Source organism: Podarcis raffonei, chromosome 7 (assembly GCF_027172205.1).
Source record: "Podarcis raffonei isolate rPodRaf1 chromosome 7, rPodRaf1.pri, whole genome shotgun sequence".
Lineage (NCBI taxonomy): Eukaryota > Metazoa > Chordata > Lepidosauria > Squamata > Lacertidae > Podarcis > Podarcis raffonei.
This window is the reverse complement of record NC_070608.1, coordinates 85,659,947-85,687,083: the sequence shown is the minus strand read 5'-3', so window position 1 is coordinate 85,687,083 and position 27,137 is coordinate 85,659,947. Positions and strand designations below refer to the sequence as shown.

The 27,137-nt window shown below is 43.8% G+C and overlaps 2 protein-coding genes across 6 annotated transcripts in view; both read left to right on the top strand.

The window, feature by feature from the left end:
- RRBP1 (ribosome binding protein 1) overlaps positions 1-15,460 on the top strand; it is a 37,455-nt gene extending 21,995 nt beyond the window's left edge. The window contains exons 13-22 of the mRNA XM_053397300.1: positions 2,797-2,889; positions 4,829-4,906; positions 6,959-7,048; positions 7,837-7,929; positions 8,381-8,452; positions 8,741-8,836; positions 11,782-11,865; positions 13,348-13,440; positions 13,822-13,965; positions 15,215-15,460. Of these exons, the coding sequence (XP_053253275.1) occupies positions 2,797-2,889; positions 4,829-4,906; positions 6,959-7,048; positions 7,837-7,929; positions 8,381-8,452; positions 8,741-8,836; positions 11,782-11,865; positions 13,348-13,440; positions 13,822-13,965; positions 15,215-15,256 (885 nt within the window). The 3' untranslated portion in view covers positions 15,257-15,460. The remainder of the gene's footprint in view (positions 1-2,796; positions 2,890-4,828; positions 4,907-6,958; positions 7,049-7,836; positions 7,930-8,380; positions 8,453-8,740; positions 8,837-11,781; positions 11,866-13,347; positions 13,441-13,821; positions 13,966-15,214) is intronic.
- Positions 15,461-18,245: 2,785 nt separating this feature from the next.
- MARCHF8 (membrane associated ring-CH-type finger 8) overlaps positions 18,246-27,137 on the top strand; it is a 37,435-nt gene continuing 28,543 nt past the window's right edge. For 2 of the 5 annotated variants that reach the window (XM_053397299.1, XM_053397298.1), the window contains exons 1-2: positions 18,246-18,395; positions 23,615-23,724. The gene's annotated coding sequence lies outside the window, so the exon portion shown is untranslated. Of the gene's footprint in view, positions 18,396-20,453; positions 20,569-20,707; positions 20,773-23,614; positions 23,725-27,137 lie in introns of those variants that run through there. The other 3 variants (XM_053397295.1, XM_053397297.1, XM_053397296.1) reach the window with 3 other exon arrangements.

Here is a 27,137-nt window from a genome sequence, read left to right as displayed (position 1 = left end):
TGGAGGGCGGGGGAGCGTGTGCCCATACGCATGCCCATACACGTGCGCACACGCTATTTCCAGCGCACTTCCGGGTCAGAGGAGCACCAGAAATAGCTTGTGCGCATGTGCACGGGCCTCCTCCGACCCGGATGTGCACTGGACATAACGCTTGCGCATGCGCAAATAATGCTTGCACATGTGCACAAGCTATTTCTGATGCTCCTCCGACCCAGAAGTGGGCGGCGGGGGTTGCCGCGGGCCGGATAAACGAGTCCCTCGCGCCTTATCCGGCCCGCGGGCCTTAGTTTGGGGACCCTTGCTGTAAACTCTGCAGTATTTTGTACCATACAGTGACATCATATATGAGCCACACAGCTTCACCAGGACTGGGCTAGATTTGGCAGGCTCTGGTGCAGGAGGAGGAAGAGGAAGGAACCAGGAAAAGAGTGGGAACCTGAGTTGCAGGAGAGGAGGTCTCCCCTTCCCACCTTTATGTCTGTTCTTTGGGAAAGGGCCCAGGGTTGCTGGCTCTCCCCTAAGCCTTTCCTGTGAAACGCCTCATTAAAGACTAGGGAAGGCTTTGATCAGCCAGTGGTGGAATTTGAGCAGATGACCACAACTGAACAAGAACCCAAACAGGAGGGTGCAGTCTTGCCCTCTAAAACTGGACACCCGTTTGTGAATGGAAGCAGACTCCCCAGTCTTCGAGGATCACACATTTTCAATCTTGACATTACCACAAGTCTTGTGAGCGTAAACCACCTCGTCTTTAAAAGAGGGTTGGGGAAACTTGTTGGGACATCTTCATTGCTTCTGCCCAGTTCTAAACCCCTTACGCTGCCCCAGAACTTCTGTATTGTGACTCCTGAGCACCAGGTCTGCTTTCCAGCTTGTACTTGAATATGGTTGCAGAAGTAAAGACTTCTTTCTTACTTCCAAATAAGAGTATCTGTCTATATGCAGAGGTAGGCAACCTAAGGCCCAATCGCCTTCTAAATCTGGCCCATGGACGGTCCGGGAATCAGCATGTTTTTACATGAGTAGAATGTGTGCTTTTATTTAAAATGCATCTCTGGATTATTTGTGGGGCATAGGAATTCATTCATTCCTCCCCCCCCAAAAAAAATATAATCCAGCCAACCACATGGTCTGCGGAACGCGGACTGGCCCATGGCTGAAAAAGGTTGCTGACCCCTGGTCTATATGTGTTGTATGGGAGCCTCATCACTCTCCACACCCCTGTTTCTGGTGCTGGAAAGAGTGGGAAGGCAAGAGATGAGCTGGAACCCATTCTTGCCCCTTATCTATCCCCCAGAGGAGGGGGAAAGTTGGCCACCCAACCAATTGAAGTGGAAGAACCACAGTGCAGAGCAACATGAAGCCTCTTAAAGGGTACCTGCACATTTTGCTTCATAGCTTTTTTTTTCCTGGAAGAGCTGGAGACTTTAAAAAAAACTCAAGCTCACTCTCTGACTTCTGATTGGGGCTGCTAATGAAGGCCTTCATGGACCCCATGGGGCAGAAGAAAATATCCCCATGTACTGTTCAAAATTGGTTCATAGACAGGAAAGAAAAGATCATGACCTGGATATATGAAGAACTCTCCTTTTCTAACTAGACAAAACACACTCCATGTGTGTTGCTCTTAATACCCTTCCAGGCTAAACAAGAAAATGATGATGATGATGATGATGATGATGATGATGATGATGATGATAATAATTTATTATTTATTATTTATATCCCGCCCATCTGGCTGGATTTCCCCAGCCACTCTGGGCGGCTCCCAACCAAATATTAAAAACACAATATAGCATTAAACATTAAAAACATCCCTAAAGCAAGGTGGTTTTCAGACCAACCATCTTGAGTTGGCTGAGGGTCTGCATTCTTCTGTTTTAGGAGTAGCTGGGTAACCCAAGGGCATAAGTAATCCCTCAGTGCCCCCTTTTTCATATCAGTAGGTGGTGGCCACTGGTCCTACAAACACATATGTCTTCGGTAGCCTGTTATTTTTTGTTGACTTAAGAAAGAATATGGAGAAACAAAACTTGGAATGTGGGGACAAATTGGAGGCAAACCTATGCTCTCTGGTAACAGAGTGGGCATTCAACAGAGAAGTACAGTCAGTCCTGTCTCCCTGGAGAATGAACCTGTTTGGCATACACGCCTGCCACATTCACTCTTTAGGTGTACATTTAAGGTTGTTTGACTGTGGACAGTGTTAGAGTTGCTGCGACGGAATCCCTGATCCCTATAGAGTAGAAAAGAATTTGCTCTCCATCACAAGAATGAGTTTCAAAGCTTTACTGAAAACAATCTTTAAAAAGTTACAAAGAAATATTACAAAATACAAAGGAACACATTGCTGTTTAACAAGTTAGCAATGTGGTCCTGCCTTCCTTTTAGTCCTTAATACTGTTTAATAAACTGCTGGCTCCATTGCTGACAAAGAAGCTGACCTTCTCAGTTTTCACCTTCCTGCTTTGAGAGATCTGCAGCTTGGGGTACTGGGATGAGTCATCATTTAACCCAAAGACTGAAACAGAAAACTCTTAACCTTTTCTGCCGCATTTGCCAGAGTGAAACATCTTGCTTAGTGCAGACTTCCCTACTTTGCAAATGCAAACTTTTACCTAAGATTTTTCAAACTTCAATGCATATAAATATTACATTTTATACATATTAAACTTATATCTTTAACAGACAGGCTCGTAGACTGACACACATCCGCTCAAGAGATACTCAAAGATGTCTTAAGAGAAAGGTGTAAAGTCATTTTCAGTTTTTGAAAGTCTTTCTTTGTTCTTCCAGGAAGCATTGGAGCAACAGCTTGGAATAATTCAGGGACAAACAATGAAGGTTCTCTTGTCCCTCTTCCCACAGATCCAGTTAGGTGATCAGCAGGTAAGCAGCATTAGTTGCTTAATGCTCTCCAGACCTGAAATGCATCGTGATTCAGGCAGTTTCAAATGGAAATAACATAAAAAAAACTAAAGGGAAAGATGCACAGCGAAAGAATGCTATACACACATGTTTCTGGGTGCAGTCCTCTGTACTTCCAGTAACAAATGCCTCTGGCAGTGGGGCTTGAAGAGTTGCTGCCATTCCAGGGGCGCCATGGTTCAATGGATAGTTTCATCACATAATTTGTTGTTGTTTAGTCGTCTTAGTCATGTTTGACTCTCCATGACTCCATGAACCACAGCATGCCTTGGAAACTCACTTTCTTCTCAAAGCTTCTCCTTTTTTATTTCCATGGAGTTTTCTTGGCAAAATGCTGGAGTGGTTTGCCAGTTCCTTCTCCAGGTGGATCACATTTAGTCTAAACTCTCGGCTATGACCTGTCCGTCTTGGGTGGCCCTGCACGGCATAGCTCATAGTTTCTCTGAGTTATTCAAGCCCCTTCGCCACGACAAGGCAGTGATCCATGAAGGGGCATCACTTACGTAGGAAAGCGAAATTAAGACAGTGAGCTACCTAATGGCTGTGAGCAAATGGAGTCATACTGGCACATCTTTTAATGCAAACTATACTAGCAACACGGGATGCGGGTGGCGCTGTGGGTTAAACCACAGAGCCTAGGACTTGCTGATCAGAAGGTAGGCAGTTCGAATCTCCATGACGGGGTGAGCTCCCATTGCTCGGTCCCTGCTCCTGCCAACCTAGCAGTTCAAAAACACATCAAAGTGCAAGAAGATAAATATGTACTGCTCCGGCGGGAAGGAAAAGGTGTTTCCGTGTGCTGCTCTGGTTTGCCAGAAGCGGCTTAGTCATGACCCACATGACCCAGAAGCTGTACGCCGGCTCCCTCGGCCAATAAAGCGAGATGAGCGCCGCAATCCCAGAGTCGTCCGAGACTGGACCTAATGGTCAGGGGTCCTTTACCTTTATACTAGCAACACAGTTTATGCTAAGTCCAGTAGGAAGCCCTTTCTGTGAAGCTCCTTTAAGTCTTATTAGCAAATGTGTTTCTGAAAGGAAAGTTTGTTGGTTAAAATCATTCCCTGCAAGAAAGTGGTGAGGAACCACTGTACATTAGAGATATTTTTTAAAATATTAAGGGTTTTATAAATGGTGTAAATAAATAAATTAAAAAATGGTATCCCAAACCCAGGACAGATGGTTTCTGTGCTTTCGGCTACTGGGTAACTGGTTTTTATTGGACTGGGATGTTAAAGTCTTAAGCCGGTTGAGGAGAGAAGGAGTGTTTGAAGGCAGCAGACAACATTAAAAAGGGATCCATAAAGGGAGATTAAGAGAAGGTAAGGAATTGAGACAGAGTGATTTAGACAAGTACAAGCTCTTAAAAATGGACACACTGTTGAAAGTTTGAGCTGGAAAGGAATATAATACTTGGCAATGTTTATGCACTTCATAAGCCCTGAGTGGCTGGGGAGGCCCAGCCAGATGGGTGGGGTATAAGTAATAATTTATTATTATTATTTGTTATGTACTGAGTTGAATAGGATCCAAACTGCAGCAGTCTGATTGGTCCTAGAACAATAGGATCCAAAAGGCAGCAGTCTGATTGGTCCTAGAACAATAGGATTCAGAATGCAGCAGTCTGATTGGTCCTAGAACAATGCAGCAGTATGATTGGTTGGCAGGAACTACCCAATCATGCTCCAGATAGAAGTGAGTCCACAACCTGATTGGCTTACAGTAGAATTCCGGAATTAGCCAATCACGTGCAGCCCATTGTGTATATAAAGCAGATACTTTGAGGGGACTTTCATTCCTCCTCACCACTATGAGCTGAATAAAGAGCATGAAATCACTTGCGACTCTGAGTATATTTCATTATTGTTGTTATTATTATTATTATGATTTGTTTCCTTCTCAGGCGTATGCTGAATGGTTGCAACAGTTTAAAGAAAAGGCTTTGGAAACGCTTCAGTCGCAGGGTGCAAGAACAGAACCTGTAGGTATAATCTGCAAATACCCTCACATGAAAAGGGTTATACAACACAGTAACAAATATCGTGGGTGGACAATACTAAAAAGGCCTCGTTTGGAGAACTTGGCATTGAGCCGCACAATGGCGGCGGAGGTTTTCTTTGTCGAATAGCAGCTGAACGGGCAGCAATAGCAACGTCCCTACTATGGAAGGGAGGCAATTTTTATTGGGAATGCAGTGCAGAGGGAAAGAATGGTAGAAAACCCATGAACCCCAGCTGGGCCTGTCTGTGGCTACTACAATTGTACCTTGGATCCTGAACGCCCTGGAACTCAGACGTTTTGGCTCCTGAACGCCGCAAACCCGGAAGTGATTGTTCTGGTTTGCAAACGTTCTTTTGGAACCCGAACGTCCGACGGGGCTTCCACAGCTTCTGATTGGCTACAGGACCTTCCTGCAACCAATCAGAAGCCGCAGTTCGGTTTTCGAACGTTTTGGAAGTCGAACGGTCTTTCACAAACAAACAGAAAATCACACAAACCCAACACATTGGATACGATCACACACATTGTAACATATTGTGTAGTTTGGTCATTTGTCTAGTGGCAGATATCCATGTTTGAGGAAGGCTAATAACTTGATGTTAAATAAAACATTTGTTTATATATATAATTTTTATTGGTTTTTACACGTTTTCCAAACGTAACATCCCATTTTAAACAACATAATGAACCTTTGCCTATCACAGCCTAGGACTTTCATCAACCTCAACTGATGGTTTTCTAACATCCTTTCTAATTTTGCATTTTATTATTATAATTATTGCTATAAAATCCAAATCCTAAACAAACTCCTTCTTAGTCCTCTTTCGCAATAATTCATATTGTTCTCCTTACAAAACTTCTTGTAACCCTACAAGCGATGTTAATTGATTACAATAGTCTTTCAAATATATCATGAATTTTTTCCAGTCCTTCAGGGAAGTCTGGTCTTACTGGTTCCGAATTTTCCCAGTTAATTTCGCCAACTCGGCATAATCCATCAATTTCATCTGCCACTCTTCTTTTGTTGGTAATTCTTCCTGCTTCCATCGTTGGGCTAACAGTATCCTTGCTGCAGTTGTCGCATATAAAAACAATTTTTATCACACTTATGAATCTCTGTACGTACAATACCAAGTAAAAGGGCTTCTGGGGTTTTTTACAAATGTATATTTCAACATTTTAAAAATCTCATTATAAATCATTTCCCAGAAGTCCTTCACTTTCTTACATTCCCACCACATATGGTAAAAAGTCCTTCTTTTTCCTTACATTTCCAACATTTATTATTTGTTTCATACATTTGAACCGTCGACCTTCTGATCAGCAAGCCCTAGGCTCTGTGGTTTAACCCACAGCGCCACCCGCACCCATATTTTGCTTAAAAGAGGATGGTAAATCCTAAATCACAGTCTAGAGGAGAAAGCAAACAGCATCTAAATCTACATTTTATTTTCCCCAGATGTAAAGTGGGTCAAGCTGATTTAAAATGGCACCAGGGGAGGATTTTGAGTCCTGGGTGTGGGAGGGTTTATCACCTTCCCTCAAGCTAGAGAAGACCACCAGCGATCACGATGAGTTGTAGCCAGTATAGCTCTAAGTGAAGATTTTGTCAGCACACAGATTTCTGTTTGTACAACATTCCCCTCTGTCCTGCCCACATGCACCCCCCCCCAGTTGGTTCTACGGGTTTCCCTCAACCCTATGGAGCAGATTTGAGGAGATTTGCAGCATGTACAGGCAGATTAAAGGGGAGGAAGGTCTCATTGCAGAAGGGGAAATCTTTGCATGGATGGGATGAGTTAGTTGCCACATTGGCCAACTCTAGCAAGTAGTTTTGCCTTTCTGTATTTATTTGTGTATTCTCTGAAATTATTATATAAATACATTTGTGCAGTATATCATATTTTGGCATACTGAATTTTGTGGCGTTTTTAGGGTTGGGGTTGATGGACTTTTTGGCTGCTTTCAACTCAGGTATTGAATTACTCAGTGCAGTTTCCTCTAAAAGCTTGTCTCTGAAATGTGTTTTTAGGAGATGACACTTCCGTTAAGAGAAGCAAATGAGGCAATGAGTGCACTGCAAGCAGAATGTGATCAGTATAGGACCATTCTCGCAGAGACAGTAAGTGAAAATGTTTATACCAGATAGACATATTACATTGAGTCCAGTTGACTGGGTACTGCTCAGAAAAGTTGGTTTCCCGTAAGGGCTCTTGTTTCAGTGCTTTGCTTGTCCTGGGTGTTATGTACTGAAGTTCTCACCCTGGGCCAGCAGGAGGATACTGTAGATAGTTCAGGTCCACATATGCAAATAAGGGATCGAAAGTGACGTTCAGTGATTGGATAGTTACAGAAAGTGGTTACAGTTGCGTTGTAGTGGAGCTCTATATAAGCAGGCTGGCTGAACCCTTCAGTTCAGTTCTGTTCTGGCCTGTGAATAAACAAGAGCTGTATGAAGAATCGCTGTGTCGTCTGATATGTTCACCCACAACTTAACACTGGGATAGGTGCCACTTTTGGACATTCTACTCTATAAGAGACCTGTTCTGTTCCAGAGGAAGAACTGAGGGGAGAAAGATTTTCTGCAGGCAATGGCTTTTCCACCTGTCTTGCTCCACCCTCCAGCCCCGGGATCCTTTCCCAGACTATGACTCTGAAAACAGCAGAAACAACTGGGAAAAAAGGAGTTCAGGGATAGTTTTCTCGGAACAACGGATGTGGTTAATTATTCTGTGTTTAACAGTTTTTAAGTTGTTAGTTTTTCCAAGTTCTGGAACTGAGCAGTCTCTTGCTCAAGATTTGCAGAGCTAGTGGCAAGAGTACCAACTCATCTAATGAAGAGAATGAACTTCAAATGTAAAGTCCTTTCTATTCTCAGTTGTGTTTTCATGCTTTGTTTCTCAAAACTAGGAACGGATGCTCAAGGACTTGCAGAAGAGCGTGGAGGAAGAGGAGCAGGTGTGGAAAGCGAAGCTGGTTGCATCTGAAGAAGCACTTCAGAAGGTACTTTCCACTGTGCAGCGCAGAGGTGATGGTGAAATATCTCATTGGTTTACCCCTCTGCCAACGATATTATTCCATGACCAAAAATTAGGCACTTCCCCTCAGGCGGTTTAGATAACGGAGGTGAACGTATGTAGCTTTTTCAGTTATGTGTTAAGAAAGAACCGCCTGAGATCTATGGGTGAAGGACAGTATATAATTTAATTAATTAATAATAATGACGATGATGATGATGATGATAATAATACACAGCTGGAAATTCTCTACCTGCAACTTCACTTTCACCCGATAGCCCTTAGGTGTTTTGTCTTGTTTTCCTTGAGCTCAAGGCATGTAAGCATGTAAGGCATATTTGTGCCAAGATATCTCTCAAGTGAAAATATTAATGGTAAATGCTATACACTAATGCTCTAATTTCTGGTCCCTTGGGTGTGGGAAATGCTTCATTTAGTCCCAGGACCAAATGAAATCTCTTGAAGATGATGTGGAGAAGTTAAGGATGGAACTTCAGAATACAGACAAGGTATGAAAGCATTCCAAAACTCCAGAAGGAAAGTATATGAAAAATTTGAAAATGGGGCATTTTACCACTTTCCTTTAGACTGTGGGACATGAACTTGGCTAACGCAGAGCAAGCCCAAAACATGACTGGGATGTGTAATCCCAAAACCCTTTCCTTAAGAGGAGGGAGGATTTCTTGTGGTGTCCAGGAATGTATAAATATGATCCCAATGCAAATTTTCTGGTATAAGGGGGAAATGTGATCTTAACAGCTTCCTGTTGTTCTGCCTGCCCCCCACTTTTTTAACAGCTGAAAGAATACACCTCTCTTTTGGAAGCACAGCTGGAAAATCACTTGGCAACAGCCAACTCTGAACGTCAGAATTACATGAAAGAAGTTGAGCATGTAAGTGTTTGTGAAACATTTGAGTTCTTAGGGAAAGTGTATCAATCATGATTTGGAGAATTGGTGGCTGAAAAGGTTAAGGAAAGAATCATGTGGTGTCAGCGATGAAAAGTAGATGCACCTTTTCAAGCTCGTAGTAAAGGAATAGGCATTCTTTTGAGTTACAGAGATCTATTATGTGATTCAGCAGAAAGTGTTCACAGGTTCAGTGTGGGGGGAAATAGTAAAAGGGATTTGCCATTTAATAATCTAGACCCCGATTGTTAAAACACTTCTTTGAATGCAGTCCCACTGGGTGAATAGAACCTTTATTAACTTTGATTTTAAGTTGCATTGATGGCTTAAAAATGAAATGAGAAGTCAAGTTATAGATCTCAAATATTAACACAAAAAGTTGTGTTTGTCCTCTTTCATAACACTTGAATTTCCACTGAAGCTGAATATTGGGAGAGTCATGACAGATGAAAAAAGTGCTTCTTCACGCAGTTAAACTATGAACTTGGTCCCACACTAAGCAGTGTTGGCCACCAACCCCGATGGCTTTAAAAGAGAATTGGACAAATTGATGAGCATAAGGTTATTGAAGGCTATTGGGCTACGGTGGCTGTGCTCTGCCTCTACAGTTCCAAATACCAGTTGCTGGAAACCACAAGAGGGTTCTTTCTTTTTTTATATAATATTTTTTATTAATTTTTAGCATACAAAAAATTTAAAAACATACCACACAAATTATTATACATATGTCCTTGTTTGGACTTCCCTCAGCATCTCTGATAGCCTTCCATCTCGTTTATTTCTCCTGCAATTCTTAACTTAATATTGCCTTTACCTTTTCTAACAAATCATTTCTCCCTTTCCATTTTTACAATATTTCTTAAATTACTCCTCACAGAACTTTTTGTAGTCCTACAAACGTAATCTGATCATCACAAATACTTTTCAAATACTCAGTAAATTTAGTCCAGTCTTCGGTAAACCTCTGGTCCTGCCGGTCTCAGATCCTTCCTGTTAGCTTGTCTAAATCTGCATAGTCCATCAATTTCATCCTCCATTCTTCTAATGTTGGTAGTTCTTTTTGCTTCCATTTTTGGGCCCACAAGAGGGTTCTTTCGCTTGGATCCTGCTCTCTGGTTTCCCACAGGTTTTGGCCACTGTGAGAACATGATGCAGGCTCTCATTAGATTCTTAGGTTGTCTGTTCTGGGAAAACCAAGAACAAGGAAGAGGGAGGGTTTGAAGCACAGTGTGCAGAACTACCGTACTTTTCTCTCTATAACACGCAGATTTTTTCTCCTAAAAAGTAAGGGGAAATGTCTGTGCGTGTTATTGAGCGAATGTGTGGTCCCTGGAGCCGACCCTCCCAAGCGCAGGGGCAAAAATCTGGCAAAAATCCAATCACACGAGAGAAGAAGCTGTTGCTTTCCTGCATTCTGCCTCAGGGTCTTACTGCCCACCCGCTTCTGTTTCGGTTGCTGTTTGCTCAAATGGAACAAAGAGCAGGCAAATCCCCTCCCCTCCAGGCAAGCAGAGGGGAAAGGAAAGGATCACGTCCTTCCTTCTAATTCCTCTCCGTGCTCTGGTGCTGCTGCGCCCAGGGAAGCATTTTAGGGACTCGCAGGCAGCCGGAAAACATGCAGGTGGGAGAGAAAGAGAGGGCTGGCTTGGGTGGGTGGGTGGGTGGGTGGAAACTTTTGCCTTCCTTTCCTCCCTCCCGTTAAACCCCTCTCCTGCATTCTTAGCCAGCTGCTTCTCTGCACACCCCTCTCGTGCTCCTTGTCCCTTCTGTGTTTTTCCTTCCCTCCCCACTTAAAACGTGGTTACAAAGCACGGATCCACATGGATCCTCAGGATCTTTGCATTGGGTCACCCCAAATTCACCATCAGATCACATGTCTGTGGCCACAGCATGAGGCACAAAAATGATACATCCACTGTTTCATTCAGAATTTCCCCCCTTGTTTTTCTCCTCTAAAAACGATGTGCGTGTTATGGTCAGGTGCGTGTTACAGAGCGAAAAATACGGTAGGTTCTTAAATAGAAAGCACCTTCTGCTGTCAGGAAATCCTCAGGAATACAAGAAAATATTTAATTAAAAATTGTTGTTGTTTAAAAGAAATAAACCATTAAGTTTAACCCTGATGGATACTATAAAGTATCACACTGGATGGAGGAGAAATCTGTTGTAAATGGATTTAGGCATGGAATTTTATGCGACTGAACTTTGTTTGCATCAGACTGCCTCCTGTATTGAGCTCCTGCTTCTGTAAACCACTGCTTTTGTTTTTTTTAAAAAGCCTAAGTATTATATTAATACTAAACATAGAAAAGAGTCGCGTTCCATGCCTTGCTATATTTCTGCAATATAACTGAGGGCAGCTGATTTGCATTAGAGCCAACATCAGTCACATTTTTGAGCTACAGCTCAACATTTTCTGCATTTTTCAGCTCAGTGGCAGAGCTGAGTTCACTGTTGAGACGCTTGCTCTGTGCTGAGCCCAACTAGGCAGATAGAAACTTTATTTGCATTAGCCACTAGCTATAGCAATAAGCTAAGATATACTGGGGATAGAGCTAAATAGTTAGCTATACAAAATACATTCTAGAGGTTTACATCAATACAAAACAGACTTAAGGTTCAGCACAAACTGAACCTGCATGGTGAAAACCATGAGCACTGAAAGAACACAGACAAACAGTGACCCCATCCTTCGTTATATGGTCACAGAAGGTTATGGCTCTTCATCTTCAAATAAACTCTATTTATATACTGAGGCAGGCATAGGCAAACTTGGCCCTCCAGATGTTTTGGAACTACAACTCCCATCATCTCTAGCTAACAGGACCAGTGGTCAGGGATGATGGGAATTGTAGTCTCAAAACATCTGGAGGGCCAAGTTTGCCTATGCCTGTACTAAGGTACTGCTATTGTGTCTCTGTGTGTTTTAGCTGAGACAGCTGTTATCTGAATCCCAAGAACACCTGGACTCAAGAAAAACAGAAGCACTCAAAAAAGCCCAGGAGCTGGCTCAGGTAAATGATTACATCATGACAGAGTTTCTTTGTTGTTGTCAATAAGATAGTAAAACTTACAGGCCACTGGTAAACCTCAAGCCCACATAACAATATTTGAAGTCACTTCGCCACTGATGCAAAGATTGGGGGCTCTTAATTTGGAGGTCTTTCAACTGCCACAAGTTATTGTGTTAACAATAGCAATTTTGTTTTCACTGGTGTGTGTTGACAGTCCTATAAAGAAACACAAGCCTCAGCCAAGTTGGTTTGGGTGCCGTACATAAAATAAAATAAACCCTGTCCACAGAAACTAGTATGTGAATTTATTCTCAAATTCTTCACGTAGACATTTTGGGCCAAACCACACATTATGCTTTATGCATAACATGCCGCAGTGTCTTTTGATTTTTTCCCTTTCATTACTGGCATAAAGGTAAAGGGACCCCTGACCATTAGGTCCAGTCATGACCGACTCTGGGGTTGCGGCGCTCATCTCGCTTTATTGGCTGAGGGAGCCGGCATACAGCTTCCGGGTCATGTGGCCAGCATGACTAAGCCGCTTCTGGCAAACCAGAGCAGCGCATGGAAACGCCGTTTACCTTCCCATAGGAGCGGGACCTATTTATCTACTTGCACTGGTGTGCTTTCGAACTGCTAGGTTGGCAGGAGCAGGGACCGAGCAACGGGAGCTCACCCTGTTGTGGGGATTCGAACCGCTGAACTTCTGATCAGCAAGTCCTAGGCTCTGTGGTTTAACCCACAGCGCCACCCGCGTCTCCCCATTACTGGCAAAGAGTCTCCCAATTTCTTCTTGAGATCACTCAGAGGAAGATTCATCCCTTCTCTTACCAGCCAGGATTAGGCCAGAAACCTCTCTTCACTTTGCCTGCACCAAGAGCTTTCTCTGGTGTGTTTCTAACACACACATTGCAGCTGTGCGATTTAGGGGACAATCAGTAGCAGGAAGGGAGCTAATAGATAAGTAACACAATTATGAGATATTGTGCCCCATACTTGGAAAACTATATTTCCCTTCCGTTCCGTTATGTTATGTCCTTGTCCCAATGTACTTTTCATTAACATTTCCTGCTTCCAAATCAGCACAGCTATTTGGATGGGATCTAATCAATACCCAGCAATTCCTTCTTGTACCATACTGGAGTGGCTTTGTTTTGTGTGCTGCCCCCGCCCCCCCGGTGGTTTTCAGTTCAGTATTAGAAGTTTAGCTCTGTATGTGGTTTTGGACAATGGTTTCAATACTAGATCTTTAAAAGGGCCTGACACTTTCAGTGCGTAACGCACCAGATTTGACCACATTTTTTTAGCATCATTAGAGTAATAAAAATATTCTAGATGAAGTTTTATGTGTTTATGATCCGCCTTACAATGCCTGTCCTGAGAAGTTTCTGTCTTGATAAGTTCCTTTTTTATTAAAGTGTTTGTTATTTCGGCTCTTCAAGAGTGCAACTGATTTAAGCTTCAACTTTTTTGAAATTCAAGGCTCAGGACTTGGTGTGCAGCTTGCAGGCTGAACTGGAGAAGCTAAAACTTGGTGGAAACGAGGCTGCCAAGGAAGATGTTTTGCGGCTCCAGGTAAGGCTTCTACCACTGGGTTGCTTTAGGCAGAGGGAAGAACAAGGCAGAGATGTGGGAACTCACCATTGAATTCCACCTTCTTGGAAATACAGTGGTACCTCGGGTTAAGTACTTAATTCATTCCGGAGGTCCGTTCTTCACCTGAAACTGTTCCTAACCTGAAGCACCACTTTAGCTAATGGGGCCTCCCGCTGCCGCCATGCTGCCAGAGCACGATTTCTGTTCTCATCCTGAAGCAAAGTTCTTAACCCGAGGTACTATTTCTGGGTTAGCGGAGTTTGTAACCTGAAGTGTATGTAACCCGAGGTACCACTGTACCACACATTCGTTGCCCTGAGAATAATTGTTTGTTTGTTTGTTTTGTTTTGCCAACTGAAGGAAACACTAGAGAAGGAGAAGAAGTTAACAAAGGACTTGGGATGTGCAGCTACCAAACTAAAAGAGCTTTTGCAAGTCACCCAAGAGCAGCTGGCCAAGGAAAAAGACACAGTGGTAAAACTGCAGGAACAGCTTAAGGAAACGGTACTTGAATTCCTCCTCTTTCCTTGACTCATCTGCCCACAATAACCTGGCATTGTCTCCTACTGGAAAAAGAAACAATTTTTGGTACTGAAGAACTTGGAGGGCAGCGCTAAACATGGTTAAAAATATAGGGCTTCAGTTGACCGTGGTAGCCCAGCACCTGTTCCCCCCCCCCATTGCTTTGCGTGGCGATTCCTGCCCCCTCCCACAGATGGAATAAATAAAGACACCGGACACCAGAATTTAGGTTAATGGGCGAAAATGGCCACAACTTTATTGATTACAGGTAAGAGCGGTATTGGCTTTAGGCATTGGCCCTATCAGACTATCCGGCATAGAACCGGGAAGGGTTAAGCACCAACAGGGGGAGCCCCCCGAGATGCACATCCCTAGGCGCTCCCCAAGGGGTTACCGCTCGGGAGCGCGCTTTAGGCCCTAGCCTCCATAGGTTTTGGACGAGGCGACTCCGCCTGGAGTCCTTTAACGAACTACCCTTCAACATTTGGGGGAGGTGATGGCGTTCCTCCCCCCCAACTCATTTGCATAACAATACCCCAGCCAATGCCTAACCGCCAAGACCAGGGAGTTGTGATGTTTTGCTACGAGGTAGGCGAAAAAACCAGTGGCTTCCAAATACAGCCAATTAGCCAAATGGAAAAACTCCTACCAGGCCCCTTGCGGCGACCAGCCAAAGCCCATACCAAAGTCCAGATGCAAACCTAGAGGGCGGGTGGGTGGGAAACCGCAGCAGCTGAAAGGGAAGAAAAGGGGCAAGCCAGGGCTGCCCCGACCTTAAATGCCCCCTAGTAAGCCCGCCCCCACCGCCAGCCAATTGGCTAGCACTATGAATAATGAATACTAATGACCTGGGAATCCCCTAGTCCCGTGGGACTGCAGCCAGTCCTGTGAGGGTGTAGATGGGGCGTGAGCCCGCAACACCCCCCTCCTTATGTCGGGAGTGGCTTTCTGCAACATGAGATACAATTTGTACAATGTAGTAAGATCAGAGCATGCAGATAAGCGCATGATATATTATGCAAGAGGAGGGGGGATTGTACAATTCAGAAACCCCGAAATTCCTACATTAATTTTGTCTCTGTAAGACCCCAGTATAAACCGCATTTGAATTCCTCACATCTGTAATCTTAATTTACAAGGTTTCTTTAATTTTTTTTCTGTTCTGACAAGCTGCTTCTTGAAAACTGTTTAGAACACAAAGTGCAATAACTTACTTTTCATTCTGCTTCAGGGAGAAAATGAAGACGTTGCCAAGGAAGGCACATCCGTTTGACCAAACCGAAATCCAGGACATGTTTTTCACCCTATGAAATGCCTTAACACTTTCCTAAACTATGCACTTGTTTAATGTAGGGAGAAGCAAAAGAAATAAAGAAAGAAAAAAGACACTATTGACCAGAAATTGCTTTAGTGTTGTTGTTTTTTTAAAGAATAAAAGTAAACTGTGCAAGAACCCATCAATAAACACACTCTTTGACTATGTTGTAGAAACTGCAATAGTTCCTGCTGCAGGAAAAACTCTGGGGCATGAGGAGGAACCCGGTAGCTTTGGAATAATGCCTGATCGATGGGGTGACTGCCACCATCAAAATGGCCTTGAAAATTGTGTGAAATGCTATTAAGACAAACATGGCTTGGGTAATCTCATAGATTCATCATGAAACCCCATCCATTGCCTGGGAAGCATTTGATGAAGTTACGTGTGGCTATAAGCAGCCTGCCTACACAATCACGGCAGTTTGTCTCTATGTGAACACCTTGCAACATCTGGGAGAGGACTTCACGTGTCGCTGTTGCTTGCAAGGGACAGACAAACACCTTTCCAAAGGGAGGCTGTGGCCACATTCTGAATACTGGAGTCTCTTCCAGAAGCAGGGAACCCTTCTGTTTCCCAACTGCGTTGCAGGAAGGCTGGGACTCCGTCTTCTTAAGTGCTCCTTACTGTCCTAGTTGCTGCAGCACAAACAAGTTACAGGTGCTACTCTCATGCCCTGTTTGTGGGCTTCTCACAAACAGCTGGTTGATCGCAATTAAAAACGGGATTCTGCGCCTAGCTAGAGTAGAGGTATTAAATTTTTAAGAAGATTAGTAATGGCAGCTTCCCTAATATTCTCTGGCAGCGCACAGCACACATGAAAACATGGAGCGTGTTCATAGTTTGACTTAGCATTAGAGCGCAACAGGACTGCTTTGTGCTGAACGTCAGCTGTGTGTGCAGTCCAGAATACAGCGGTACCTCAGGTTAAGTACTTAATTCGTTCCGGAGGTCCGTTCTTAACCTGAAACTGTTCTTAACCTGAAGCAGCACTTTAGCTAATGGGGCCTCCTGCTGCTGCTACGCCGCCGGAGCACAATTTCTGTTCTCATCCTGAAGCAAAGTTCTTAACCTGAAGCACTATTTCTGGGTTAGCGGAGTCTGTAACATGAAGCATATGTAACCTGAAGCGTATGTAACCTGAGGTACCACTATATACCCTACGGCAGTGGTTTTCAACTCTTTTGAGTCCAGAGCTCCCTTGACCAAACACGTTCTTTCTGTGGCACACCGGTGAGAGCCACTTACACTGGGATCCCCCCATTCTGCCGCTGCCCCGTTCCACCCCGCCCCCTTTCAACGCCGGTTTTGGCGCGCATGTAAGTGGGAGCGCATGCGAAGATGGGAACCCAAGCAACACCACTGCTCTGCAGGACTGAGCTGAAGCACTCCACATGGTAGCGCCTTTCCTGAAATTAGTGTACACAATGGAGGTGGAGAGAGCAAAACAAGATAATGCGTGCAGCCAACACAGAATGGGCTGTTAGAACGCCTCTTCGTCTAATTACTTTGTCCCTTTGTATTTCGCAGTGTGTGTGCCCAGTTTGATAATGAAGTGAGAAATGATCCTGGTGAAATGTATGCTGTCCAATTAAAAACAGAATTTATATACCGGTATCCAACTACAATTATTTGTGCATCCAGCTCATATTGGAGCTTTGGATCTGTAATGCTTTTTTTAAAAACAAAAACACAAGCAAACATGAGAGCGGCCAAAGACAGAAATATATTGCTGCTTTGCATTGCAAAGTACATTCAAGAATATTGTGGCATTGCATTGGAAGAAATTTTGCAAATTCCCTGAATAAAGAGCTGCCTCCTTAAGTAATCACAGTTCCAGAGAAATCAAGTGTAGAGGAATTTGCTGTGTATTTTTATAATTCTGAATGTTAACTTGTAACCACAGAAGAGCACCCAAGGTCTCTCAGTTCATGGTGACGCAACTTCTGCCAGCCAACAAGCCCAAATAAATGCATTACAGTACATGCTATTTCATCAGTGCATGGGAAAATATGAATTTATACTATCCAGATGTAATGGGGCTGCTATAAACAGCTTATTGAGAAGGGAAATGCCTCTTTATTTGAGGATATGATTAGCACATTGGTTAGCCTTCAGCTATGAATTGCCAGAAATGTGCCGGAAGCAGGTCTTCCTGGGAAGCTGAAGCCTGCAGAGCACATCCTTTCAGAAAAGTCCTCTGCCTTGATATCTGAAGTTATTTTTATATTATAGTCAACATTTCGGAACTACAGACAGACTTCTCCCTGCTCAGATAGTTTGCATCTATTTTGCTCTGGCCAAACTGCAGTGATGTAGTGTAAGCCTCTGAATAATAAAATAAATAACCAATAAAAGGGGGGGGGGAAACCACAAGTTTCCTAAAAAAAAAACCTGCTGGCTGCTGAACCATTGCAGTGAAAGAATTTAAAGTCGATTGGCTGCATTTTCCTTCAAAATCACAAATGCGAAGTGCTTTGTATGTCAGCGTCTCATTTTCTTCGCTTTTTGTTTTCGCTCTTGTTTTTGCAGCTGATCGTGTGTCTTCTCGTGGTGGAAACGCGCGTGTTGACCTCTAGATCCAAACACACACATACAGAGAGCACACACGTGTCATAAGCAAGCGGTCCTTGCCTTTTAAATTGTTCCATCCTTAACAAAATGCTCCTGTTTCCAAAATAAATAAATAAATAAACCAGCTTCCTTTTCTTTTTCAAGTGAATTTTCCCGGATTTCATCCTTTTTTGGCGACCCGCCTTCTTGAGGTTCATCTGCAGGAGGCAAACGGGCGTCTGGAACGTGCGGAATAAACGCGCGAATAAACCCGCGGTCGGAATCCCTCCGCGCTCGACCGGCGGAGAGGGGCGGGGCTTATTCAGGCCCCTCCCCCTCCCCCCTCGGCCAATCGCGAGAGGCGGCCGGGGCTCGTCGTCTCCGTCGTCGTGCTGCTCCTGCTCGGCGGGCGCCACAGGTGCCCCTTCGGAGGCCTCGCTCGGCAGGCGAGCCGCGGGGCTTCGGCCTGGCTATGGCGGCGGCGGCGGCGGCCTGGTCGGCGTCGGCCTGGTCGGCCTCCCCGTGAGGCGGCGGCGGCGGCGAGGTGAGCGCTCTGAGGGGAGAAGGGCCTCGCCGCCAGGGAAGCCGGCGCCGGGGCCTCGTCTCCCTCCGCGCCGCCGGGCAGGAGCAGCGCCCGTAGCCGGAGAACCGGCGCGGGGGAGCGGACTCTGGAACCGCCCTGGAAGCGGCGCTGCTCCGCGGGGTGGGGGGTGCAGAGCCTCCCAGGGTCCCTGTTTCTGATTAGACTCTGAAACGTCCCGCTTTCCCTTCAGACAACGTCCCTAGTTCCATCAAGGAAATGTTGAAGGGACGCCAGGATGCGACCCTCTAGCCACCTGAAGGCAGCCCCGTATAAGGAACTTTTTAAATGTTTTATTACGCTTTTAAAGATGTGGGAAGCTGCCCAGAGTGTGTGGGGCAACCCAGTCAGATAGGGTGGGTATAAATAGTAGTATTTATTATTATTACTATTATTACTATTATTTGAGTAGGAGGTCCCTATTTCCATCAGAGAAATGTTGAAGGGACGCCAGGATGCGACCCTCTAGCCACCTGAAGGCAGCCCCGTATAAGGAATTTTTTAAATGTTTTATTACGTTTTTGTAGATGTGGGAAGCTGCCCAGAGTGTGTGGGGCAACCCAGTCAGATAGGGTGGGTATAAATAGTAGTATATTATTATTATTATTATTATTATTATTATTATTATTATTATTTGAGTAGGAGGTCCCTATTTCCATCAGAGAAATGTTGAAGGGACGCCAGGATGCGACCCTCTAGCCACCTGAAGGCAGCCCCGTATAAGGAACTTTTTAAATGTTTTATTACGCTTTTAAAGATGTGGGAAGCTGCCCAGAGTGTGTGGGGCAACCCAGTCAGATAGGGTGGGTATAAATAGTAGTATTTATTATTATTACTATTATTACTATTATTTGAGTAGGAGGTCCCTATTTCCATCAGAGAAATGTTGAAGGGACGCCAGGATGCGACCCTCTAGCAACCTGAAGGCAGCCCCGTATAAGGAACTTTTCAAATGTTTTATTACGTTTTTAAAGATGTGGGAAGCTGCCCAGAGTGTGTGGGGCAACCCAGTCAGATAGGGTGGGTATAAATAGTAGTATATTATTATTATTATTATTATTATTATTATTATTATTATTATTTGAGTAGGAGGTCCCTATTTCCATCAGAGAAATGTTGAAGGGACGCCAGGATGCGACCCTCTAGCCACCTGAAGGCAGCCCCGTATAAGGAATTTTTTAAATGTTTTATTACGTTTTTGTAGATGTGGGAAGCTGCCCAGAGTGTGTGGGGCAACCCAGTCAGATAGGGTGGGTATAAATAGTAGTATATTATTATTATTATTATTATTATTATTATTATTATTATTATTTGAGTAGGAGGTCCCTATTTCCATCAGAGAAATGTTGAAGGGACGCCAGGATGCGACCCTCTAGCCACCTGAAGGCAGCCCCGTATAAGGAACTTTTTAAATGTTTTATTACGCTTTTAAAGATGTGGGAAGCTGCCCAGAGTGTGTGGGGCAACCCAGTCAGATAGGGTGGGTATAAATAGTAGTATTTATTATTATTACTATTATTACTATTATTTGAGTAGGAGGTCCCTATTTCCATCAGAGAAATGTTGAAGGGACGCCAGGATGCGACCCTCTAGCAACCTGAAGGCAGCCCCGTATAAGGAACTTTTCAAATGTTTTATTACGTTTTTAAAGATGTGGGAAGCTGCCCAGAGTGTGTGGGGCAACCCAGTCAGATAGGGTGGGTATAAATAGTAGTATTTATTATTATTACTATTATTACTATTATTATTATTATTTGAGTAGGAGGTCCCTATTTCCATCAGAGAAATGTTGAAGGGACGCCAGGATGCGACCCTCTAGCAACCTGAAGGCAGCCCCGTATAAGGAACTTTTCAAATGTTTTATTACGTTTTTAAAGATGTGGGAAGCTGCCCAGAGTGTGTGGGGCAACTCAGTCAGATGGGGGTGGGTATAAATAGTATTATTATTATTATTATTATTATTAATTTGAGTAGGAGGTCCCTATTTCCATCAGAGAAATGTTGGATGGGACGCCAGGATGCGACCCTCTAGCCACCTGAAGGCAGCCCCGTATAGGGAACTTTTCAAATGTTTTATTACGTTTTTGTAGATGTGGGAAGCTGCCCAGAGTGTGTGGGGCAACCCAGTCAGATGGGGGTGGGTATAAATAGTAAAATTATAATTGTGGTTGTTGAATAGGAGGTCCCTATTTCCACCAGAGAAATGTTGGAAGGTTTGCAGGGATGCGACCCCCGAGCATCTGAAGGGAGCCCCGTATAGGGAACTTTTCAAATGTTTTATTACGTTTTTATGGATGTGGGATGCTGCCCAGAGTGTGTGGGGCAACTCAGTCAGATGGGGGTGGGTATAAATAGTAGTATTTATTATTATTATTTGAGTAGGAGGTCTCAATTTCCACCAGAGAAATGTTGGAAGGTATGCAGGGATGCGACCCCTGAGCATCTGAACTTTTAAATTTTTTATTTTGTTTTTATAGATGTGGGAAGCTGCCCAGAGTTTATGGAGTAAACCCAGTCAGATGGGGGGCTATAAATATTATCATTGTTGTTGTTGTTGTTATTGCTGTTATTTGAATAGGAGGTCCCTATTTTCATCAGAGAAATGTTGGAGGGTATGTGGTTGGGAAGGGGATAGTGGGGGGCTACGGCTGGGGACCCCTGCCCCTGTGTGAAGATCTGGCCCCATACAAATCCGTGGGGCAACAGCATGTGGGATGCTTTGCGCAAGTTTCTCTCCAAAAGGGGGGTGAGACTGGGGCCAGCAACTCCGCCTTGGGAAAAGTGCCCAGATGATGAGGGCCCAGAGCATCTCCTCTGTGGTGGAAAGGTAGTAGCAATCTGGACCTTTTTAGTTTATACAAAAGGTGACTGAGGCAGAGCATGGTAGAGGTTGGGGGCATTATGGTGTGGAGAAACTTGGGTAGAAGATTGACAGCAGACAAGAAAGTACTGTGAACAAATATATGAAATGTACAGCACAACAGCAACTTAACACATAAAGCCAAAATCACATATAGTTAAAATGCAATGGGTGCAATAGCAGGTGGAATTGCCAGTTTTTGTTTTTTTTTGGATGTCCACCCAGTTTTTGCCTCCCTTCATTTTTCTTGCAAAAAAAATTAAAGCTGAAAGTTCACGAGTTAAATGCACATAATTTGCAGGTCTGCTGTATTGTCACAGGAAGTGGTGGGGACCACTAGCTTACATTTTAAAATAATAATAATAATTTATTATTTATACCTCTCCCATCTGGCTAGGTTTCCCCAGCCATCTAGGCAGGTTACAGCATATATAAAAACATAATAAAAAGATCAAACATTAAAAACCTCCCGATACAGGCTGCCTTCAGATGTCTTCTAAAAGTTGTGTACAGTCGTACCTTGGCTCCCGAACGCATTGGGAGTCGAACATTCTGGCTCCTGAATGATTACAACTGGAAGTGAATGTTCCAGTTTTTGAACATTCTTTTGGAAGCCAAACGTCTGACGTGGCTTCCGATTGGCTGCAGGAGCTTCCTGCAGCCAATCAGAAGCCGCACTTTGGTTTCTGAACGTTTCAGAAGTCAAACAGACTTCCGGAATGGAGTCCATTCAACTTCCGAGATACGACTAGTTCTTTATCTCCTTGACATCTGATGGGAGGGCGTTCTACAGGAAGGGTGCCACTGCTGAAAAGGCCCTCCGCCTGGTTCCCTATAATTTCACTAATTCCAGTGAGGGATCCAGCAGAAGACCCTTGGAGGAGGACCTCAGTGAATGATAGGGGTGGAGACGCTCCTTCACATATACTGGACCGAGGCCAGAAACACACTGGGAGCCAATGAAGATCCTTTAGGACTGGTGTGGTTCTAGCGGCCACTTCCAATCAGCAGTCTAGCTGCCACATTCTAGATTAGTTGTAGTTTCCAAGTCACCTTCAAAGGTAGCCCCACGTAGAGCGCATTGCAATAGTCCAAGCAGGAGATAACCAGAGCATGTACCACTCTGGTGAGAAAACGCACAGGCAGGTAGGGTCTCAGCCAGTGTACCTGATGGAGCTGGTAGACAGCTGCCCTGGACACAGAAACAATATTAAGAAAAGTAGAAATACTCTTGGAGGATACTTGGATCACTGAGTGCTTGCCATACATAATAGTTGTATGGAACCTTGGAGGCAATGTACCAGTTGCTTTGAGAGGGGATATTGTTTTCATGCCCTGTTTTTAGACACAATCTGATTTTCCACTGTAAGAAATGCTATGATGTTGATCTAAATGGAACTTTTGTCTAATCCTGCGAATCACACAAACTACGTTCCAGGGATGGCACCTAAATAGAAAATTGCATATAGTCAAAACCCATTGGGTTCAAATTAGTCACATAATAGTGTGGCTGATGTGTGGTGTTTAGCCATTATCAGAATATTGGGAGATACAAAATTAACACAGGTGACCGTGAAAACCTACTGTATAGTGAATAAAAAGTGGATCATTGTATGATTTTCAGAGGGGATCCTCTCAAAACCATTGAATGAAGGCTTACATTGATATTCCTGCATCGCAGAGGGTTGGACTAGATGACTCTCAGGTTCCTTTTCTACGATTCTGTAATTCTATTATTGATCCATAGGCTGTAGAGTAAAAATTACAGATCTGGCCTTTGCCAGCACTGCTATGACACAAACATTGATCCAAAGCACTAATTCCAATGGGTCTGGTCTTCATGATTTTTGCATAGGATACTAGCATCAAATCACGGAGCGCATATCTGTTTGCAAAAGTAGGTTCAAAATATGGTGCAAGTATTCATTTACATCCCCTAAAATTTGGTTGGAGTTTAAAGTCCCACTGGAATCCACTCCCAAGAGTTCACTAATGCTTTTGCACATATTAATAGTCATGCTTATATAGTATATTTTTGGAAAGGGAACAGTGTAGGGCAGCTCCCTATCTTATAGCACAAAGAATCCCTAGCTTCATGCTGCTTGGACTTCCAGGCTGATTTATGGTGTCTCAGAGGAGTCTAGTGTGCTCTGGAACCTTTAACACATGGAGTGCATCTGAGCCGAAGACCTTCCTAATTCAGCATTGCAACTGAACATGCTGCACATAGTGAGAGTCAGTACTTAGACTTGAGGTCCTCAAGTGATCATAAAGTTTACTTGTTTACTTGTGATTTATTTTCTCAATTTCTCTTTCTGCCTAGGCTCACGGCAAGGACTATTTTTGCCCATTTGGAATTTGATTTTCCCATTTGGGAGACTGTGCTGAAGTAACATTCAAAGGTGTGGTTGCCCTGGCTTGCCATCATGTCAGGTAAGAATTGGTTTGGGTTTCTTGAGGCACTTTGACCTCCGAGATACCCAGTGGCTGGCCCTGCTCCCCTTGTCTCACTTCCACCAGCTATGAGGTTGTGATAGATGCTGAAAAACAGCAGGTTAATTCTCTCAACTATTCACTGAAATTGGAGTTTTTATTTGCAATATGGTGTCATGTTCCTGGTCCAATTTGCAGAATATGAATTGGAGTTACACACACGTTAAAAGAGTGTGGCATAAACATTTTCAATGTTTGTCTCATGAGGGGAAATACCCCCTACTTAGAGCTGATAATAATGGGGTCCAGATTAATTTTAGCAACTGACAATGTCTTTTGCTACTACAGTGGTGCCTCGCAAGACGAAATTAATCCGTTCCGCGAGTCTCTTCGTCTTGCGGTTTTTTCGTCTTGCGAAGCACGGCTATTAGCGGCTTAGCGGCTATTAATGGCTTAGCGGCTATTAACGGCTTAGCGGCTTTAAGAAAAAGGAAACAAACTCGCAAGAACTTGCAAGACGTTTCGTCTTGCGAAGCAAGCCCATAGGGAAATTCGTCTTGCAGAACGACTCAAAAAAACGGAAAACCCTTTCGTCTAGCGAGTTTTTCGTCTTGCGAGGCATTCGTCTTGCGGGGCACCACTGTATGATACAGGCATTAAATTTTTCCAGTTTCCATGTAAAAGGCCAGTTGAAGCTTGCAGGTAGATAGATAATACTTTATTTGGCTATAAGCCCACAAGGTAAAACCAATCAATAAATAAAATAGCATTTTACATTCTAAAATATCAACTAAAATATTTCAACGCATAATCTCCTTCACGTTACATACAATCTCTAGATGTACCATATTGTGGCCTTGAATATAAAGATGGTGGATAGAGTTTACTAGATTTTTAATAGTCATGCAGCATTCCATGAAGTCTTTTATATGAAAGAACTGAATTCAGGAATCTGGCAACCTGTAATGTTCTATAAGAGTCAATATCCTGGAGTAAATAGGCTAGATGTAATTCAGGTGGTTTAGTAACAGTTTCCAAGATGATTGAACTCAGAATCCTTGATCGATGCTTGCAGGTAACATAGAAATAGCACTCAGAAATCTGTTTTTTTGTTTTGATGTGTTTATACAAAATAATGAAACTGAATCCTGACAATACGGAAGTGCTGTGGCTTAGTTGTTTCTAGATCCAGCAAATAGGAGTGCAGCTTGTTTTGGACACCTCCTAAAAGGCCTGGTGTGTAGTCTTTGGGGTACTGATGGATTCTACAGTGATTTGTGACCTAAGGGGGTCTGGGTGATGTGGAGTGCCTTTTTCCAATTCAAGTGGGTTTGTTAGCTCCAGCCATTTTGGGCCAGGAATCACCTGGTTACAGTCAACTATGCTCCTGTTTCTGCTGTCTTTATGAGGGGCTACCTTTGAAAATGGTTTGGAGGCTACAGCTGGTGGAATATGTAGCATCTGAGATTCTGATGGGCTTTACCTTTCATGACCATGTCCTTAAATATCTGTACTCCATGCCTATTCATCATGGAGCCCAATTCAGTATATTCATTTTGATATGCAAAGCCTGAGTGGCTTGGAACCCCTTTTCTGTTCTGCCTGGGATTGGGGAGCCCCTCTGGGTGATACTTTTACGTAATGAGGACAGAGGATCCATGACCTACCAGATGTCCTTCTCAGTGATGGCATCCCAGTTAAGGAACACTCTCCCCTCTCCTCTCCTGCAAGATAAACCCTTTTTGCACTTCAGCCTCCTTTTCCCCAGACTCACTTGTTCCCCAGTTACCTTGAGTAGCATAGGGCAGTGAGGGCTGGGAATCACAGGGAGGGGAGAGGTTTAAACTTTCCACCTCGCTCCCATGATCCTGTGTTATCTACCAGGAAAAAGAGGGCTGTGATAGAAGAGAGAGTGAAGTTCCCTCTGGCCACAACCACCAGCATTTATTGTCCACTCGCTGCTGACAGATTACTTCCAAGAGAATCCAGGTCTCAATGGGGGGAAAAACTTGCCTACTCCTGCTTTCATTGCTGTAGCCTTTCCAGGACTAGTTGTTGGCAGGTCATAAACTTAGGCAATATGCATATAACTCTTTCTCAGCTGGTCAACTCTTCCTTTACCTGTGATCCTGATGATGATTAACCCCGTGCCACAATTAATTCTTTGATCAGCTGAAGAGTGGGGTGGGCAGGCTTTTTGCTGGTTTGTGGGTCTCAGGTCTGCATTTGAATGTGTGCTTTGATGTGCAGTGCATTCTCTTGTGGATGTGTGCATATGTGGTCTTTTTGGGCCACATTCACCGCTGACATGTGGCCCCAAGAGGGGCTGAGAAGGAGCAGTGCAGTTCTCGAAAGGGCTAGAGATGGTGTGCCTCCGCTGTGCAGCCTGGTTTAATGGCATAGGCAAGAGATGGCAGTGTTAAATTATGGAGAAGTTATGACAGTTATTTTATTTTATTTATTACATTTGTATACCACCATTCATCCAAAGATCACAGGGTATCTCACAACATAAAAATACAAAATGAGGACACAACGTGTTGTTGTTGTTTAGTCGTTTAGTCGTGTCCGACTCTTCGTGACCCCATGGACCAGAGAACGCCAGGCACCTCTGTCCTCCACTGTCTCCCGCAGTTTGGTCAAACTCATGCTGGTAACCTCGAAAACACTATCAACCATCTCGTTCTCTGTCGCCCCCTTCTCCTTGTGCCCTCCATCTTTCCCAACATCAGGGTCTTCTCCAGGGAGTCTTCTCTTCTCATGAGGTGGCCAAAGTACTGGAGCCTCAGCTTCACAATCTGTCCTCCCAGTGAGCACTGAGGGCTGATTTCCTTCAGAATGGAGAGGTTTGATCTTCTTGCAGTCCATGGGACTCTCAAGAGTCTCCTCCAGCACCATAATTCAAAAGCATCAATTCTTCGGCGATCAGCCTTCTTTATGGTCCAGCTCTCACTTCCATACATCACTACTGGGAAAACCATAGCTTTAACTGTACGAACCTTTGTTGGCAGGACACAACATACAGAATTAAAAAAACCCCAACCCAATAACACCCTCCCACAAAAACATTTAAAAGGCCGTAGAATATTAATCAACCAAAGGTCAGGTTATAGAGAAACATTTTCAGCTGGTGCCTAAAGGTACTTAATGAAGGCACCAGACAAGCCTCTCTGAGGAGAGCATTCCATAAACGGAAATCATTAGGCTGAGATAAGGAAAGTGAGGTATCAAAAGAAATAACTATTTCCATAAATGTAGCCAATTAGGAAATGTAATATTTTACACCAAATATGTGCATACAGTACAGAACAGTATTTTATACCAGCTGTATTTTATACCAACTGATTGGTCATGCCTACCCTCATATTTTTTATTTTTTATTTTTTTGCAAACTATAGTTTGCTGAGGGTCGT